The following is a 17473-nucleotide window of genomic DNA, read 5'->3' on the forward strand; positions in this document are numbered from 1 at the left end:
GTTCTATGGAAGTGAGGCAAACATCAACCACAGCCTTGATATTGGTTTAACCTTCATAGCAGATCCTGGTATTTAGAGACAACATCAAAGGCTGCATATATTTGATGTATTTTTGTTGTTTTGTTGTCTGTTCTTATTCAAGAGCCTCGTCAGTCTTGTTTGCATGAAGATAAACCCACAAATGAATGAGGATAGTTTAAGTCTGTGGATAGCATTAAGGCTCAGGGCCCAGTTTCCCGAAACCTTCTTAAAGCCTTCTTACCGCTACTTAATTCGTAACCTCTACCTTAACATCTCACGTGTTTCCCGAAACGCTCTTTGCTACGAATCTCTTCCGTACGTTGTTCATTGGTAAGATTGGTCTGAAGCGCTCGTAGAACCCTCTTAGCTCTACCATAGTGATGGTTCAGCTTCTGACGCTAGTCGCTGCCACTGTAACCTTAAGAAATCCCTGTTACACATGGAACTGCCACATTGGCTGTGTTGTGTTTCACCAATGGGTTTACGTTATTCATGTACAAAATAATTGCTGGAAACACACAAGCACAAAATAAAAGCAGGATAGACATGCAGAATAGCAGTGTTACGAGAGTAGCGTATGTGTGTGCGCAATAATTTTTTATTTATTTAACCTTTATTTAACCAGGAGAAAGACCTATTGAGATTAAAAATCTCTTTTTCAAAGGAGACCTGGCCAAGACAGGCAGCAGCACAATGAACCACAGTTGCAGACAAACAGTTACAGACAAATACACAGGGACAAAAATTTAAATAGCACTAACATAAAGTGCTTTTTTGGCAGTGGCGTGCGGCAGTGCGTGTATGAGTGACGTCAGCGAGTGAGTACGAGTGAAGAGAGCGAGCGGTAGCGTGCTTCAGTCTAGTGCAGGGGTTTTCAAAGTATGAGAGAGTGAGCCCCCCCTCAGAGAACAAATTTCAGCTGAGCCCCCCCCAAAAATTTTTTCTAAATCCCTGTGTTTTGAAAGATCTTTTCATTATTTTACACATTTTAAACATCTCTGATCATATTTTACACATTTTAAACATCTCTGATCATATTTTTTGGAAACATTTTAGAAACATTTTAAACATATTTTTGAAACATTCTAAAAATCTTTGTGCGTTTTTAAACACATTTAACCCATTTTAACATCTTTATCTAAGAATGTTTTTGCTTAACGTTTTTGAAATACATTTGAACATCTTAATCTGTAAACTTCCAGTTTATTTATATTTATATATATATATATATATATATATATATATATATATATATTCACAGATCCCTCTGACATCAGGTCGAATCTGTCGTTGAAACGGGGATTTGTTTGTGTGCCACAGAATATGAGTCATTAACTTGCATTGGCTCAAAATCCGTGGCCGCATCACGGAAATACCTATTTCCTGTGAGACAAGGTTGCCTACGTTTAGACTTATTAAAGTTGTTTACCTCTATAGGCGTGGTTTCCGAACGGTCTCTTAGAAGTCTCGTTAGAAAACACTCCTTACGTTGTTCGTAAATGGCGCTAGCCGCTGTCCAGAAAGAACGTGCTGAAATCAATTGCTCAGAGATGAGTTTCCATTTCTTGCGCATGACAGCGTTCTAAGAAATATTGCAGTCTTTGCGAATAAAACATTGCACGAAATCCTTCTAGTAGGCCTAAACATTTATTTAACCATGGGCGAACATAGCATAGCCAACACTGATTTAAAAAAATATATAGAAAATATAGAAAACAGTGAGTAGATTGAGGCAATCACATCCTTAATTACATCTGTCGCAGCCGTGCAAATGAGCCTATTGATATTTTGTTTACAAAAGGTGTCTGCTCTCAAGCCAGGCGATCCCCATTCTCTGCTAGTACATCTCAGGCCAGGCGCTCCCCATTCCCAGGTGAGGACATACCCAGCTTTGAGGATCTCCCAGGACAGGCCGGCAGCTACCTCTTAGCCACTCAGAGCCTAATTGTTTGTCAATTTGCAAATTTCACAAATTGCTTGCAGAATTGTGCATGCCTTGACACTAGCCGCGTTTACATGGACACTTCTGATTTGATAAGAAGTGGAAGAACAGCTCAATCGGAATAAAACATGATCATATATACGCCTCAATCTGAATACTCTGATCGGAATAGAATTCCATGCGGAATAGAATAGGTGGTTTAGTCCGCTATAATCGACATGTATACACTTTTGGGTTGGTTTGGGCTGGGTGTGGCTACTTTTTAACTTAGAGAGATGGCATCAGCAGTTGCAGTAGTTCGCAATTGGTCCATCTGTACATTTATGCACACCGAACTACACCGCTGTTAAGGAAAGTGGATATTTTTTGCCTGATTCCCGTCTTTCTTATCACTCCGTAAGCAGTCCAGTAACTTATCAACCCCAGCGTGTCCGGTTGCTAAGCAACGTCAACTTCTTTGGTGGACTATTTCTCTGCTGATCAACACTATGAATGGTGATTGTAAAAAGACACACTGTGTGAAGATATTGTTTAGTTTTGGCAAGGAGCCGTGTAATAAGCGGGATAATGTATAGAACATCGCCGGTCATTATCGAAAATAATACCCTTCAAGGCGAAGCAAGACACCTCCGCTTCGCGTCGGAGTCCGGTTCGCCCTGTCTGGGCTTATTTTCGCGATAACGACCGGCATTCTGTAGAACATTAGCCCTTACAAATATCATACAAGTCCAGACCAACTTAACGGTTGTGCGCGAGAGACATACGGACGTATGGCCATATATACAGTACATTCCGATTGCATGAAAGGAAAATATCTATTCCGATTAGAAATCTAATCGGATTTCTAATCGGATCAGAAGTGTCCATGTAAACGCGGCTACTGTCAATGCGGCAGTTCCATGCGCATCGGGGATTTCGAAAAGAACAGTGGCGGCGACTAGCGTCAGGAGCTGAACCATCACTACGGTAGAGCTAAGAAGGTTCTACGAGCGCTTCAGACCAACCTTACCAACGAACGACATATGAAAGAGATTCATAGCAAAGAATGTTTCGGGAAACACTCGAAGAACTTAAAGAAGACGTTACGAATGACGTAGCGGTAAGAAGGCTTTAAGAAGGTTTCGGGAAACATTTCGCATCCGTAGCCAATTGAGGCCAAATGAAACCGCATGTTTGAATTAAGGATGTTGTCTCGGCTGTTCTTTGTTTGGGCCGTGGGTAGGCTACAGCAAGGTGAGGTCAGCTCGACTCGCTTCCAATAATTTCAAAAACTGAACAAAACTGTCTTCTAAATTAAGGAAATACTAGGAAATGAATAAACCATTATAAGAAACGAGTGAACGTAATAAGTGGTCGAAAGACTTTTTTCAACCACCGCCTCTTTCCCTTGACATTTAACACACACTGGCCGGGCGGTGCGCAAAGCCTGCACACAGACCCCTACAGGTCACAAAAAGCAAAGCAGTCTCAGCATAAACAGTATTATATAATAAGCTAAATAAACTATTAAAAATGTAGTTTTCATTCCATAATGTCTATTTTTCTATATATATTTTTTAAATCAGTGAAGGCTATGCTATGTTCGTCCATAGTTAAATAAATGTTTAGGCCTACTAGAAGGATTTCGAGCAATGTTTTATTCACAAAGACTGCAATATTCTTTAGAACGCTGTAATGCACCTGCCCATGAAATTGTAACTCGATCTCTGAGCAATCGATTTCAGCACGTACTTTCTGGACAGCGCCGTTTACGAACGACATAAGGGGTGTTTCCTAAAAAGACTCCTAAGAGACCCTTCGGGAACCACGCCGATAGAGGTAAACAACTGTGATAAGTCTCAACGTAGGAGTCTTCGTAGCGCGCTAAGAGAGAACGTTATCGGAAAACCGGGCCCAGAACAACAGGAATCTATACTGAATCTTCTCCTGAATAGAAGCCCTTCTCCACTCCTTAATAGATCCATGGCGCCGGTGACTAGAGATTTCCCAATTTCTTAAAGGGGACATATTATGAAAACAACACTTTTCCTGGGATTTGGGGTGTTGTATTGGGTCTCTGGTGCTCCCACACGCATACAAACTTTGAAAAAAGTCTGTATGCATTTCTGAAAGTACCCCGCCTACAGTTGGAAGGGGGCACATTTGAGTATTACCTCCCACTTCCCCACCCCCCTCCATCAGAGCATAGCTAAGATTTTGTGGACCAGCGGACGAGCGCTGGGCGGAGATGTTCGCGAATTTCAGAAGCAGGGATATTCCATACCAAAATAGATATATAAGAATAAATTGTCAGTTTGCCATGTGACTGCCTGGCAGGAAGTCCGGCGGAGCCGCCGCCGAAACTCTAGCAGCAGTCCGGCATCACCGGCGGGGGGAGCTCGGCGGCAGCCCGGCAGCTCAGCTCCGGGAGTACAATCACTTTCTCTTAAATGTCACGGTTCAATATGGACTTCAGGGAGTCAACGCCAAAGTTCCTTTCCCCCAATTCTTCTCAACCATGGCCGAGATAACCCCCACTACGAGTCTTTACTTGTTGTGGAAGTACCAGAGACGTCAGATGCAGTCTTAATGATTCACAATATCATCCGAGGCGCACATAGCTTTTGGCCGTGATATTAGATATATTATATAAATACCTATATATTATAGAATATTATAATTATATTATATTTAGTGCTGTCAAGCGATTCAAATATTTAATCGCAATCGCATTAATGTCATAGTTAACTCGCGATTAATCACATTTTTTTCTATTCTAGTTATCCCTTGATTTCGTGCTGCTAGCCTTTTAGTGAGATCAGAGTGTTGAGAAGGACAGTAATAAAATATATTTGGTAAGATGGATATAAGAAGAGAGACCCGCAGTGAATTCAACCCGGTCCACTAAACATCGGGTAGGTGCATGACAGTGGTAGGCCTACCGTAAAACATCAAAAGCCCAGGATTTTATTTGTTTCAATCGCTGAAATTTCGAACAAAACTCTTGCTCAGCAAAGATGGGAAATACTAACATTTATTATTTAAACCAGTATGAATATTCCTACCGTACCTAGGCCTATACACATTACCAGGCTATCGAATAACGCCCACACACACACACACACACACACACACACGGTGGTAATCAGGAGAGTCGGGAGAATTCACGGTGGGCCTTTAACATTTCGGGGCTGTCGGGCTGATTACTGCGGGATAACAATATTGCGTTTATAAAAGTTCCTTGCAGCGCCATCCGGCAGCCTGAGCTTTGCGCCCGCAAACTCTCACTCACTCAACAAATGCAACGCTCACAAACTGTCAACATCGCAACCAAGTCGATTTTGTCTAGAGGGGAGTAACTGAGCGGCCCCTCCCAAAGTGGTACAGCCCAGGTGGGCCTTGAACTGCGATTGGTCGGAAAGACGTAACAGCTAATGACAACATTGAACTCTTGTGCAGGCTCGAACAGAGTGACACACAAACACACACACACACTTTTAAGGAGTTTTTCACCCGCTCCGTATCCTTGCTTGCCCCAACAAGTTTGTGCAGCGTACTTGTTTTGTTTCCGGTGTTGCTAGATCCGGTGTTGTAGTTTTTCTAACGCGACTAGTTGTTGCTAGACAGCAGGTTAAAAAACTATGTTTGCCAAGCTGAAAGAGCGTTAATTGCTCGTTAACGCCGTTAATAACACGTTAAACTGACAGCACTAATTATATTATATAAATATAGAGCTCCAGGAGTCCGCAAACAGCAACAATCACTTCTCCTCCATGCTGTGGTTCACTCCGACAGCTCATTTGTCAATGGGCAGCAGCTCATTTGCATTAAAGCTCCAGACACCAGAAACAGCACATTCTGTAGGGACTGAAACAGAGTGGAATAGCGGTGGGTGAGATTCTTTTTTCCTAAAAGCTATTTCCAGCAAACAGCTTCAAAAACATTTTTCTGGAACTCCCATACTATGTTTACGTGTTGGGAAAACACCATAGTATGTCTCCTTTAAACAAAGATATATTGTGGTTGGTACAGATTGCTTATACTGTAATAAAATCCTTCATTTACAATAGTACTAAAACAGTACTTAACCAGTGACGAAATCACAGGGATGGCAGCAAACACAAAAGCCTTATCAATTCTGCTCAAATTCACTGTTGGCCAATAAAATGGATTTCCAAAATGTTTGATAGTTTTAAGAGTTTCTGAACCGTAATATTAAGTGAAAATGAAGAGCAGTGGATCATATAATCTAGATATAATCTGGATATAATCTGGATATTCTGAGCAGTTTGATTGAATATATTGTGGCAACCCGGCTTGGTGAGTGAGCCACCTCCTTCCAATCAGCACAAGAACCGGAGCTTACTTAAAGCCAAAATGGCACTTTTATTCAAACATAAATTATATTACTATTAAACCAGACAAAACCAAGCTTTGGAGGAATCCAGTCTTGTTCCTCCGGGTGGAACCACGTCAACCACGGCGACTGGTCTCTCCGCACATGCAAACCAGGAGAGCATGCTTTTTAAAGCATGCTTCCTCACCTGCTCCTCAGCTCCTCCGCATTTCAATGATTGGCACCAATGCTCTTACTGGCTCCATCTGTTGAAAATCTGTGGTACACCACCGTTGAGCGTGGCCCCCTGCTCGAGCCGTTGGACCGCCTCCCAGAGGAGAACTCGCTCCTCGGCTTCTCTCTGGGCAGCGGCCGCGGCTCCGTCGGGGCTCTGCATCGGGGTTCGTGCGTCCACTGAAAAACCTGTGGCTCGGTCGGGGCTCTGCATTGGAAGTCGGGCGTTCACTTAAAAAATTTCCATGGCTTGACCGAGTTGCCCGCCTTCTCCACCATATGTGGCAAACCGGCTTGGTGAATGAGCCGCCTCCTTCCAATCGGCACTCAAACATAAATTATATTACTATTAAACCAAACAGCTTTGGAGGAATCCACAGTCTTGTTCCTCCGGGTGGACTCACGTCACCCACGGAGACTGGTCTCTCCACACACACACGAACCAGGAGAGCCCTGAATGAGTGTGGAAGCATACTTTTTAAAGCATGCTTCCCCACCTGCTCCTCAGGTGCTCCACATTTCAATGATTGGCACCAATGCTCTTACTGGCGCCATCTGTCGAAAATCTGTGGTACACCACCTCCACAACCTGCCCCCTGGGCCTCCAGGGGCGCTGTGCCAGAGACGGGTTTCCACAATATATATAATACGTTATATAATTAGGGGTCGAAGCAGTCCCCTATTGTTTCTGTAACGTTTTTTTTTCCCCTAAAAAGTCATACTGCAGCCTATACCGTAAGACGAAAACTCTTCAAATTTTCAGGTATGGTTACCAATAACCCCCACTACCCATAAACCCAAATTTGAAAAAAAATCATGAATCATCGAACAGAATTTGTTTTATTTAGTTCTATTTGAGAAATATTGGCCAATAAAGTTGGAGCAGTTAGCCCATTTTTCTTATATGACCATTTTGTTATTGTATAAAAAAAAACATACGACCATTATTATTAGGTGGACACCAATACCCCCCACTACCCATAAACCCAAATTGTGGTACTGCACCCAAAGGTGGCGCTATTTAAAAAAAATTGAACTAGCCTTATTTCTCCTTACTAGATTGACCTGGGCCTCATTTCCCGTTAACGATGGATCTGCGCTCGTACGATCATTCTCACGATGGATCTTGCGAACCATCGTGAATTTCTTTGGAGCGTTTCCCGAAACTGCTCTTAACATAAACACTGCACTCACGACGTTCGTAGGATTGTAACTGTCCACTGACACGGTGCTGAAACGGGCTATGTAGGAAGGGGAGACGAGGGAATGACGCAGGAAAATGGGGTTAAAAAGGGTTAAAATATCTCCCCATCAAGGCTAACAGCAGAGTACCCTGCGAAAAGAATAGACTGCAATAATATGAATGCTAAAGATATTAAAACACAATTGATTAGGTCTAGGCCGACATATGCTATATCAGTCCTAATGCTGAAAGCACTGTGCATACTTTTTTTCACGGCATTTCCCCCAAAAAAATTTCCCAAATAGGTTGTGTGACAACTACATTTATCTTAATGTGCTGATTTCTGAAACATACTTTGCGCAGCAAAGAGAGCCGACTTTATCTGATTCCGCATAAGGTTTCATTGATTGGCGTGCATTCTCTAGTCTAGAATATTTGTAGACATTAAAAATGCAACGTTCCATTCATTCATTATCATTCAAACGAGAGGCTAGGCATTGACACACAGCTATTGCTGACCCGATTAGGAGAGATTGGTCTAGATCCTGCCCATATTGTTGGGCAGGATGAAGTAGGCTATTGGTCTTTTTACACTGCCGAGCCGGTTCAGTCGCAGCTTGGCACGCATGACGATTTCACCTTTTTATTATACCTTTTATTTTTTTAAGTTACCTGTGTAAAACTGAGGGGGTCAAATCCCCCGTTCGTTACGGCGCGGGCCTTCTTGGTTCACTGGGGAAGGCGGGGCTGCGCACGGAGTCTCTGACCTCTTTAGAATAATTTGTATTATTGCATACTCCCGAATGTTTTGATTTTTTTATGAACGAAGACACCCGCATGCAATAATGACTTCACGTCTGAGTGTAAACTACAAACATGATTAACTATGGTCCGGGATGTTCGTTAGCCTACTGTCTAGACAGGGTCCAATAAATAGTGAACTTCATCACAGCCTCACCAAAGCGCCGACAGTGCTTAATGCAAACAATTGCAACAAAAAACGCCTGCAGAAATTCTCCGACACCCACTGGTCTCAGCATGATGTCTACAGTAGCCTATGTCTTCTTTCATTGATCAATATGAGGACATTTTAACCACGATGGTTGAATAATGTAATCATTTGATTTTATTATATGCCTTGTGACGTGGCGTTTGACATTTCGGCTGCGCATGTATATTTGGAATTTTAAATTGCTGCAATAAATTATGTTGTTGACTTCTAACATGTCTCTATCTTTGCTGTTTAAATCTAACAGCAGTGTATGAGTAATATATCGGCGGTAACCACTGTTTTTGGTTGCGAAATTGTGCCAGCTGGACATTCCGTGGTATTGGATGTGTTTTAATAAAACACTTCCAATACACGGAATGTCCGCTGGTGACGCCACTGACGCTATAGTAGGCTAACGATGCTCTTAGCATCCTACGAGTAGCCCTAGAGTCCTCGTTAGCTAAGAGCATTTTCACGACGTTCGGTACCAACGATGCTTTCGGGAAACGGTGTGAAAACTGTACGATGCTCGTACGATGCAATTCACGATCCACTTACGCTAACGATGCTTTAGGGAAACGGGGCCCTGGACTCAAAATTTTCAACAAAAAACACAACATTGAACAGCACCTTAAAAATCATCAGGCAATCAACATTCCGGCTCATTAGTTTCCAACAATCGGACTGCCAAGCCACAGTATGGCATTAAGGGGAAGTTCTTCGTTAACCATTTTTCCTTCATAATTAACTCTGTCATTAGGGGTCCCTATTGTTTCTGTAACATTTTTTTTTCCCCTCAAATTCTGTAAAAAAGTCATACTGCAGCCTATACCGTAAAATTCAAATTTTCAGGTATGGTTACCAATAACCCCCACTACCCATAAACCCAAATTTGTGGTACTGCACCCAAAGGTGGCGCTATTGTAAAAAAAAATCATGAATTAGGCTTATTTCTCCTCACCAGATTGACCTGGACTCAAAATTCTTTCAGAATATTCTCTAGAATCCGATGCATTTATAAAACCCCTGCGTTTGTTAACCATTTTTCCTTCATAATTAACTCTCTAATATCTATATTTCTTCCGTTAGTGTCCTTGACTACAAAGGTTTAATTTCCCCAGAATTTCAAAGATTTTTCAGGTATATGCTCTGCACTTGAGAAATGTGTGCTTGGAGGTTTCGGGATGTTGTATGCTTATCAATAGACATGATGACCATGTGAATGAGACTGCAGTTCAGGTTTATCAGTGGCTCCTTGTACAGGTGATCCTTAGGTTGAGAGTTCGAATCCCGATTATAGCGTTATGAACAAGCTGAACATGACATCCAGCCATTGCTTTGCAGCTCACCTGAAAGCCGAGGCACAGTATTGCATGAAGTGGAACATCTTCATCAACATCTTTCCTTCATAATTATTTGTCATATTTATATATCTTCCAATAGTGTGTTCTTGACTTTTAATTTTGCTCGGACCCTGTTTATTACCGCTTGCGGTTATATTATTTATATTTCTTCCGTTAGTGTTCTTGACTAAAAATGTTTAATTTCCCCAGACTTTCAAAAATTTTTCAGGTATATGCTTTGAAGAAAGCCCTTAATTCACTTGAGAAATGTGTCCTTGGAGTTTTTTGGATGTTGTTTGCTTATCAATAGACATTTTGACCATGTGAATTAGGCTGCAGTTCAGGTTTATAAGTGGAACATCTTTCCTTAAATATGATTATATTATATTAAACACATAAATTATATAATATATTTATATATCTTCCATTAGTGTGTTCTTGACTTTTAATTTTGCTCGGACCCCGTTAATCACCACTTGCGGTTATATTTAGGGGTCCAAACAGCAAAGCTGCTTGGTCCCCTATTGTTTCTGTAATGTTTTTTGTTTTCCTCAAATTCTGTAAAAGTCATACTGCAGCCTATGCCGTAAGTCAAAAACTCTTCAAATTTTCAGGTATGGTTACCAATGACCCCCTCTACCCATAAACCCAAATTTGTGGTACTGCACCCAAGGGTGACGCTATTGTAAAAAATCATGAATTAGGCTTATTTCTCCTCACCAGATTGACCTGGACTCAAAATTCTTTCAGAATATTAATCTCTGGAATCATATGCATTTAAAAAACCCTGGTCTTCTGCTCGAAAAATGTTTACTTTTCCCACAATTTCATAGAAAAGCCAAACGTCCACAGTCTCAACCCATTTTGCCTATATGACCATTTGGTTATTGTATAACTACCATACGGCTATCATTAGGTGGATACCATTAACAGTGCAAATTTTCAGCTCTGTACTCTTTTAAGAAAGCTCTTAATTCTCTTGTGAAATGTGTGCTTGGAGTTTTCTTGATGTTGTGTGCTTATCAATCGTCATTTTGTACTGGTGATATTTAGGTTGAGAGTTCGAATCCTGATTAGAGCATTATGAACAAGCTTAACATGCATTCTGTCATTGCCACTCATTTAAGAAACACAACATTGAACAGCACCTGAAATGCATCAGGCAATCAACATTCCGGCTCATTAGTTTCCAAGAATCAGTCTGCCAAGACACAGTATGACTTAAGGGGAACATCACCGTTAACCATTTTTCCTTCATAATTAACTCTGTCATATTTATATTTCTTCTGCTAGTGTTCTTGACTACAAATGTTTAATTTCCCCAGAATTTCAAAGATTTTTCAGGTATATGCTTTGAAGAAAGCCCTTAATTCACTTGAGAAATGTGTGCTTTGAATTTTCTGGATGTTGTGTGCTTATCAATAGATATTTTGACCATGTGAATGAGGCTGCAGTTCAGGTTTATAAGTGTAACATCTTTCATTAAACATGACAATTATATGCTATTGTGGTGACCCACAATGACAATTATAAGACATTCACCAAGGGACTGTACCTTTAAGGAAAAGGGTTTTGGGGTAACAGTTCGGGTTTACGACAGTTCGGGTTTACGAGTGTTCCGGTTTACGGCAGTTACGTTTGGGACTCATGCTGGAGTAACTTGTATTATTTGAAGTGGAGAGTAAAGCCGACTCGACCCATCTCCGTCTCTTATCTAGTCATTTACTGCACTCCACACTATATTTATATATCTTCCATTAGTGTGTTCTTGACTTTTAATTTTGCTCGGACCCCGTTAATCACCGCTTGCGGTTATATTTATATTTTTGATTGAATGAAATAGGTCTGAAATGTTTAATATTTACACACGACTCAGTTCCAATGTTGCGTTCAGCTTATCACCCACACTTCCATGCAGCTATTGGTTGGCTGGTTTACTCCTGGTTTTTCAATTTAGATTCAACCTGAAACAAATACTCTCACCATGCATTCACACACTAAAGCGGGCAGGTGGCAAGGCCATTTCTAATCCATTACACTCCTAAATCTTAACTAAGGTCCTTGAAGTGAGACTTAAAGTATCTTTAATGTCGATGAATTCTCTAAAAATAAAAAAAACATCCAGAAATATCGGATCTAAAATGAATAACAGGGAACGACGTCATCGCTATCCGCTTATTGCTGGGTTCAGGTGTCAGCAACATGGTCAAATCACTCAATTTATAGAATGAAACTAAATAGAAACCCAGGATGATTATCAGGGTAACCCATTTTGTCCTCACAAAAACTAGAAATTCATCAGCATTGATAGAAGCTGTACAATAGATTGGTAAATCTAGAACAGCTCAATGTTATGTGGAGTTTACCAGCTACTTCCACGATCTCCCCCGGGACGATGTCTCTAGCCCGGATCCTCTGCACGCTCTTCTTGTCCTGCCGGTACACCTTGCCCATCTCCGGCTCGTACTCCTTCAGTGCCTCGATGGCGTTCTCTGCATTACGCTCCTGGAGAACACACATACACAGTTCGGTAAACTACAGCGCTCTTAAGGGTTTGCTCTGCCCCATGTAGCAGGTGGTTCTCCGACCCCACACAACTATGCAGCGAGGGAATTATCCAATGAGGACACATTACATTCGCGTTACCATCAATCAATTACTCAATCCTTTTCCTTGTTTGTTTTTTCGAGAGGGTCTTTCAGAAAAACAAAAACACACACACACACACACACACACACACACCTTACCTGCCATACTCCTACAATGGCGTTGGCAATGAGGATGAGGAGGATGACAAATGGCTCCACGAAAGCTGTGATTGTCCCCTGTCCTTCCTCAAACCAAGCCAGAGTCTGTGAAATAACCATGGTGGAGTTACTTTGAGATGAAAACCCATGCAATGCAAACCATTGCACTTATGTCTGTTTCTGTGGCTTGTTTGTCATTCTTTGTATATCTAGGTAACCCTTTATCATCATTTGCCTACAAAATTCTGCTACACCCCTACTACTGTATCTCTACAGGAAACAGCATTCATACTTTACAGGTGATGCACATATTACATTTTGCGGGGTTAGTCAGTGGGTTAGTCAGTGGGTTTCATAAACCCACTGACTAGATTTACAATGATCACAATTCAGCAGGTAACCCTGTAGTAAAACAAATTCAGTTCCAAGAATGCTTTGAACTTCAACAAGACAAACATTCTACACTTCTGCATTATCTTTATAACATTTCATGATTTAGATTTTGTATGAGGTGTCTGTGTTTACTTACAAAGGAAATACATGCGGCCAGCAGCAATATTCTGACCAACAGATCCTCAAACTGTTCCAGGATCAGCTCCCAGAGAGATTTACCTGGAACCAGAGGGGCAGAATCAGGCATGCAGGAAAGAAGGAGGGAGGGCCCACACAGAGGTCTAACTGAACCCTAGGGTCCGAGACAGACGACTGTACGGGCTAGGGTCCACACTTTATTACAGCCATTTTACATCTGGTCCGGGTCAGGTCCCATTCTATGACCGCAGGGCCCGGTCGGTTTATCATCATGTGTAAACCCGAGTGGACCTGAGCAGACCTGGGACCAGCAGGGATCAGCACTGATTCCTAGAGGAACGCATGGAAGTGCATGGAAGGTTTGTCAGGTCCATAAAATGCCTTAGTGATCCCTCTTCTCTCAGACATTCCCTGGGTAGGGTCTGCAACATCTCAGACAGACCTGTCGGTGTATAAATTATGTGTGACTAGACTTAACTTTTCATTTTCTTTTTACATCAAAGCACTATGAATCTTTTGGCATCAGATTATAGGACTGTCTCCAAAAGTTTGGCCTACATCCACCTTTGTCCTCGTCTGAACACCAGAAGAATCTCCTGAGCTCATTTCAATTGCTGTGTAAATAAGGTATGGCTCCCCTCCCATACTAAATGTTTCTGCCCGGTACGAGATAGGTCGACCAATCACAACCGTTTATCTAATATGAGGCGGGATAAATATGAAGAAGGTGCAGAGGAACACTGTAGAGGCATACCAACAACAACCAAGATGGCTGCCACTGATGTAGAACGGCCTGTTGATTACGCTATTGAGGCATTACTAAACAAACTACAAGGTATATTGTCATTAAAAGAAGAACAAACAACTTCACTAAAAGCTTTTGTTTTGTAGAAAGATGTCTTTGCTGCAAGCACGTTGTCTAGCCGTTTCGAAAATCTGCCCCATATGACATCACTAGTGGGTGTGTCCACCTAGATCTGTGCTGGATAGATGAGCAACGTTTACTTCAGTCCACTGGGTAGGCTGGTAGAGTGATCTTCCCAGCACAGATCTAGGTGGACACGCCCACTAGTGATGTCTTATGGGGTAGATTTTCGAAACGGCTTGTAAGGCTAATCACACTCACACCTGGTGGTATAATATGTCCCCTTTAACAATGTTCGCTGGTTTAAGATCAGCTCTGCACAACCCGTTTAGTCGCTCTGATTGGTTGCAGGCCTAAAGGCAATCTGCTCAATACCTGTAGGGGACGTCCCTTGGAAATCGAAATGAACAAAACGATCCAGACTAATTACATTTTGTGAAAAAAATAAACCATCCTACCTTCTTCCGCAGGCAACTCTGGAAGTAAAAAAAGAAAGGGACATATGTATGAAACAATAAGACAGGAGTCATAGCTGCTTCATACACAAGCAGTTGCATTTATGTCACCAGATATTTGGTCAGAAATACTACAATGTAATGTAAATTGTATGGATAATAAATTATTCTTGCAAACCAATGAACCCTAACCCTATGAAGCATAGCATGTATGTAACACCACTAACCTAAGCCTACTAATTCAGCCTGAGGTGTGACACTGATGGGTGGATCATTATGAAACACAATACTGAGATATGCCTACCATTGGGCCCCCATCTGTCCCGACTCTTCCTCAGCTGCTCACAGCTCAGGCCGGTTGATTCATTGACACTGAAGAAGCCCAGACTCTCCTCCACCGTCTTGGTGTGACCGTTGTCCATTATTACTAGCAGAGGAAGAGGGCGGGGGGAGAGAGAAAGACAGATAGACAGCGACAGAGAGAGTGAGAGTGATGGGCAGAGGGGGTAATGGGTTAGTGGATGTGATGAGAGAAGAGGAGGGCAGATAATGATGGGGAGAAGATAAGGAATAGAGGAGGGAGACAGGGACAGAATTAGAGAATAACAATGAAGTTATGGAAAAGCAAATCGGCTAAGTAGACTAAGGCACAAATTGAAAATTTTAAGTTCACAATCTGCAAATCAAATTTGAATCCATGACTAGAAACAAAACAAAATAGCTTGCCTTTGCACCTATTACATAGAAATCGCAGAAGATTACCACACATACTGGCTTGGGAAACCAAGCGACTGGATAGCCAAGGAACTAAACCAGGCTAAACGCAGAGCAAAACATGCCCCTGAGAGATGAACTGCTAGTTAGGTAACGTTATGTGGGGGGGAACAATGTGCCCGATCATAATATCAATGTCTATTTAAGGCTAAGCTATGTGTGAATATCTGGCCTCTGCAGATTAAACATCCCTGTCACCATTGATCAGGGCCTTCCTGCCCATTCAGCGTGCAGGGCGACAGAGGCCAGGATGCGAGGGTGACTAGTGGTTCAGAGGCCAGGAAGCTGACTAGTGGTCCACAGAGGCCAGGACGTGAGGCTGGGAGGCTGACTAGCGGTCCACAGAGGCCAGGAGGCTGACTAGTGGTCCACAGAGGCCAGGAGGCGGACTACTGGTCCACAGAGGCCAGGAGGCGGACTAGTGGTCCACAGAGGCCAGGACGCTGACTAGTGGTTCACAGAGGCAGGACACTGACTAGTGGTCCACAGAGGCCAGGACGATGATTAATGGTCCACAGAGGGCGGGACGTGAGCCTGGGAGACTGACTTGTGGTCCACAGAGGCCGGGACGCGAGCCTGGGTGGCTGATTAGTGGTTCACAGCTGGAACCTGAGCGGTTTCATGAGCTGTTGGGGTACTGGAGGGAATGGATGGACTTGGATCCGTCGCTCGGTCCAACGACAGCGCCATGCAGACGAGACATGAGCACATACTGTATAAACCCTGGACTGGCTACAATAAACGAGCCCGTGTTAAAGAACCCAACCAGCAGATCAGGTCTGGTCCACCCTGGTCAGGAAACAGTAGCGCATGGCAACCATCAGAGAGATGATGGAGACGCGAAGCCCGATGAAGGCCCAATGCAACACACCGAGTGACACTGGACGATGATAACGCTAGAGAGATCTCAACACACAACGGGAGCACGGCTGGCCTCACGCTTAAGGTTAGCCTCGTCCTTTACGGGAGCGTTTAGCAAACATACGGTCATTTAATATATAACCATATATATATATATATATATATATATATTAGAGCAGGCGGTCAGCCCGTCTGGGTCTCTTACCGATGCAGTGAGTCCGCGTCCGTCCAGAGAACTATCGATCCCGCTTTATAAATCACACTGATCAGAGTAACATGGGGGTCTGCGTTAAATAACGACTATCGTTTCATCCTCTCATCCTTCACATCTAAAGGTCGATGTTGTCATAGAAACTGCATCCGATTCTCAGATGAGTAGAAATGTCGCCGGTTAAAATGTAAAGGCTGTATACAGGCAAGAGTCCTCGCGTGTACTACAGGTTTAGGAGCGCAATTAACCGCAGTCCTTAGAAAATATTCCTTCTGGAGAATAGAAAAGATACCGCTGGATAGTGTTAATAGGCCACAGAATGGAGGCGATTATCGGTGTTCGGCTTGCCTTGATGAGTTCAGGGAAGCTGAACCAATGAGACATTTCGGAAAAGGATTGACGGCAGTGCTAGGCGAATCAAATTTGAGGATTTTCCATAATCCCACCTGCTATGAGTTGACTGCCAACGGTTCCGCCTCTAGGAATGACTCTTCACCAATCGCTGAAATTTGCGTCTGCTGTCTGAAAGCAGACGCAAATTTCGGATATAACTAAGAACAAATCAGCGCCCCGTCCTGAGTGAGTGGCAGCGCAGCAATCGAATAAAGAGACGTTATTGAGGGAGTTGATTCAGACGTTATCAGGACAATATTTATGTTTTCCAGGCGTCATGGCTCTGACGCCCTATGACACTCTACTGTCGTTTGCACAATATATATATATATATATATATATATATATATATATATATATATATATATATATATATATATATATATTTAAAATAAAGAAATAGCGTAATGGCTTACTTTATACTGTATAGAAGCCACCTACATTCAAAACTAAAATTGTATTACCAGATTGCAGACCATTTTACCCTGGTAGCAGACGTCCAATAGTGTACAGTTCCATCCGGAGGAAAGGTAATTTGGATGTATGAGATGCAGACTAGTGTAAGAGACGTGAGTACGATAATATGTTGAAAATTAATACGTGTGTA

The 17473-nt window shown here is 42.4% G+C and overlaps 1 protein-coding gene across 1 annotated transcript in view; it reads right to left on the bottom strand.

Moving 5' to 3' along the window:
• Window positions 1-16798, bottom strand: part of LOC307092167 (sarcoplasmic/endoplasmic reticulum calcium ATPase 2) — a 47202-nt gene extending 30404 nt beyond the window's left edge. The window contains exons 1-6 of the mRNA XM_079759071.1: window positions 16468-16798; window positions 14932-15054; window positions 14631-14648; window positions 13306-13388; window positions 12777-12881; window positions 12396-12534 (exon numbers count right to left, since the gene is read on the bottom strand). Coding sequence (XP_079615197.1) covers window positions 12396-12534; window positions 12777-12881; window positions 13306-13388; window positions 14631-14648; window positions 14932-15049 — 463 coding nt within the window. The 5' untranslated portion in view covers window positions 15050-15054; window positions 16468-16798. The remainder of the gene's footprint in view (window positions 1-12395; window positions 12535-12776; window positions 12882-13305; window positions 13389-14630; window positions 14649-14931; window positions 15055-16467) is intronic.
• Window positions 16799-17473: the final 675 nt, after the last annotated feature.

This window comes from Pollachius pollachius (assembly GCF_949987615.1).
Source record: "Pollachius pollachius genome assembly, chromosome: 2".
Classification (NCBI taxonomy): Eukaryota; Metazoa; Chordata; class Actinopteri; order Gadiformes; family Gadidae; genus Pollachius; species Pollachius pollachius.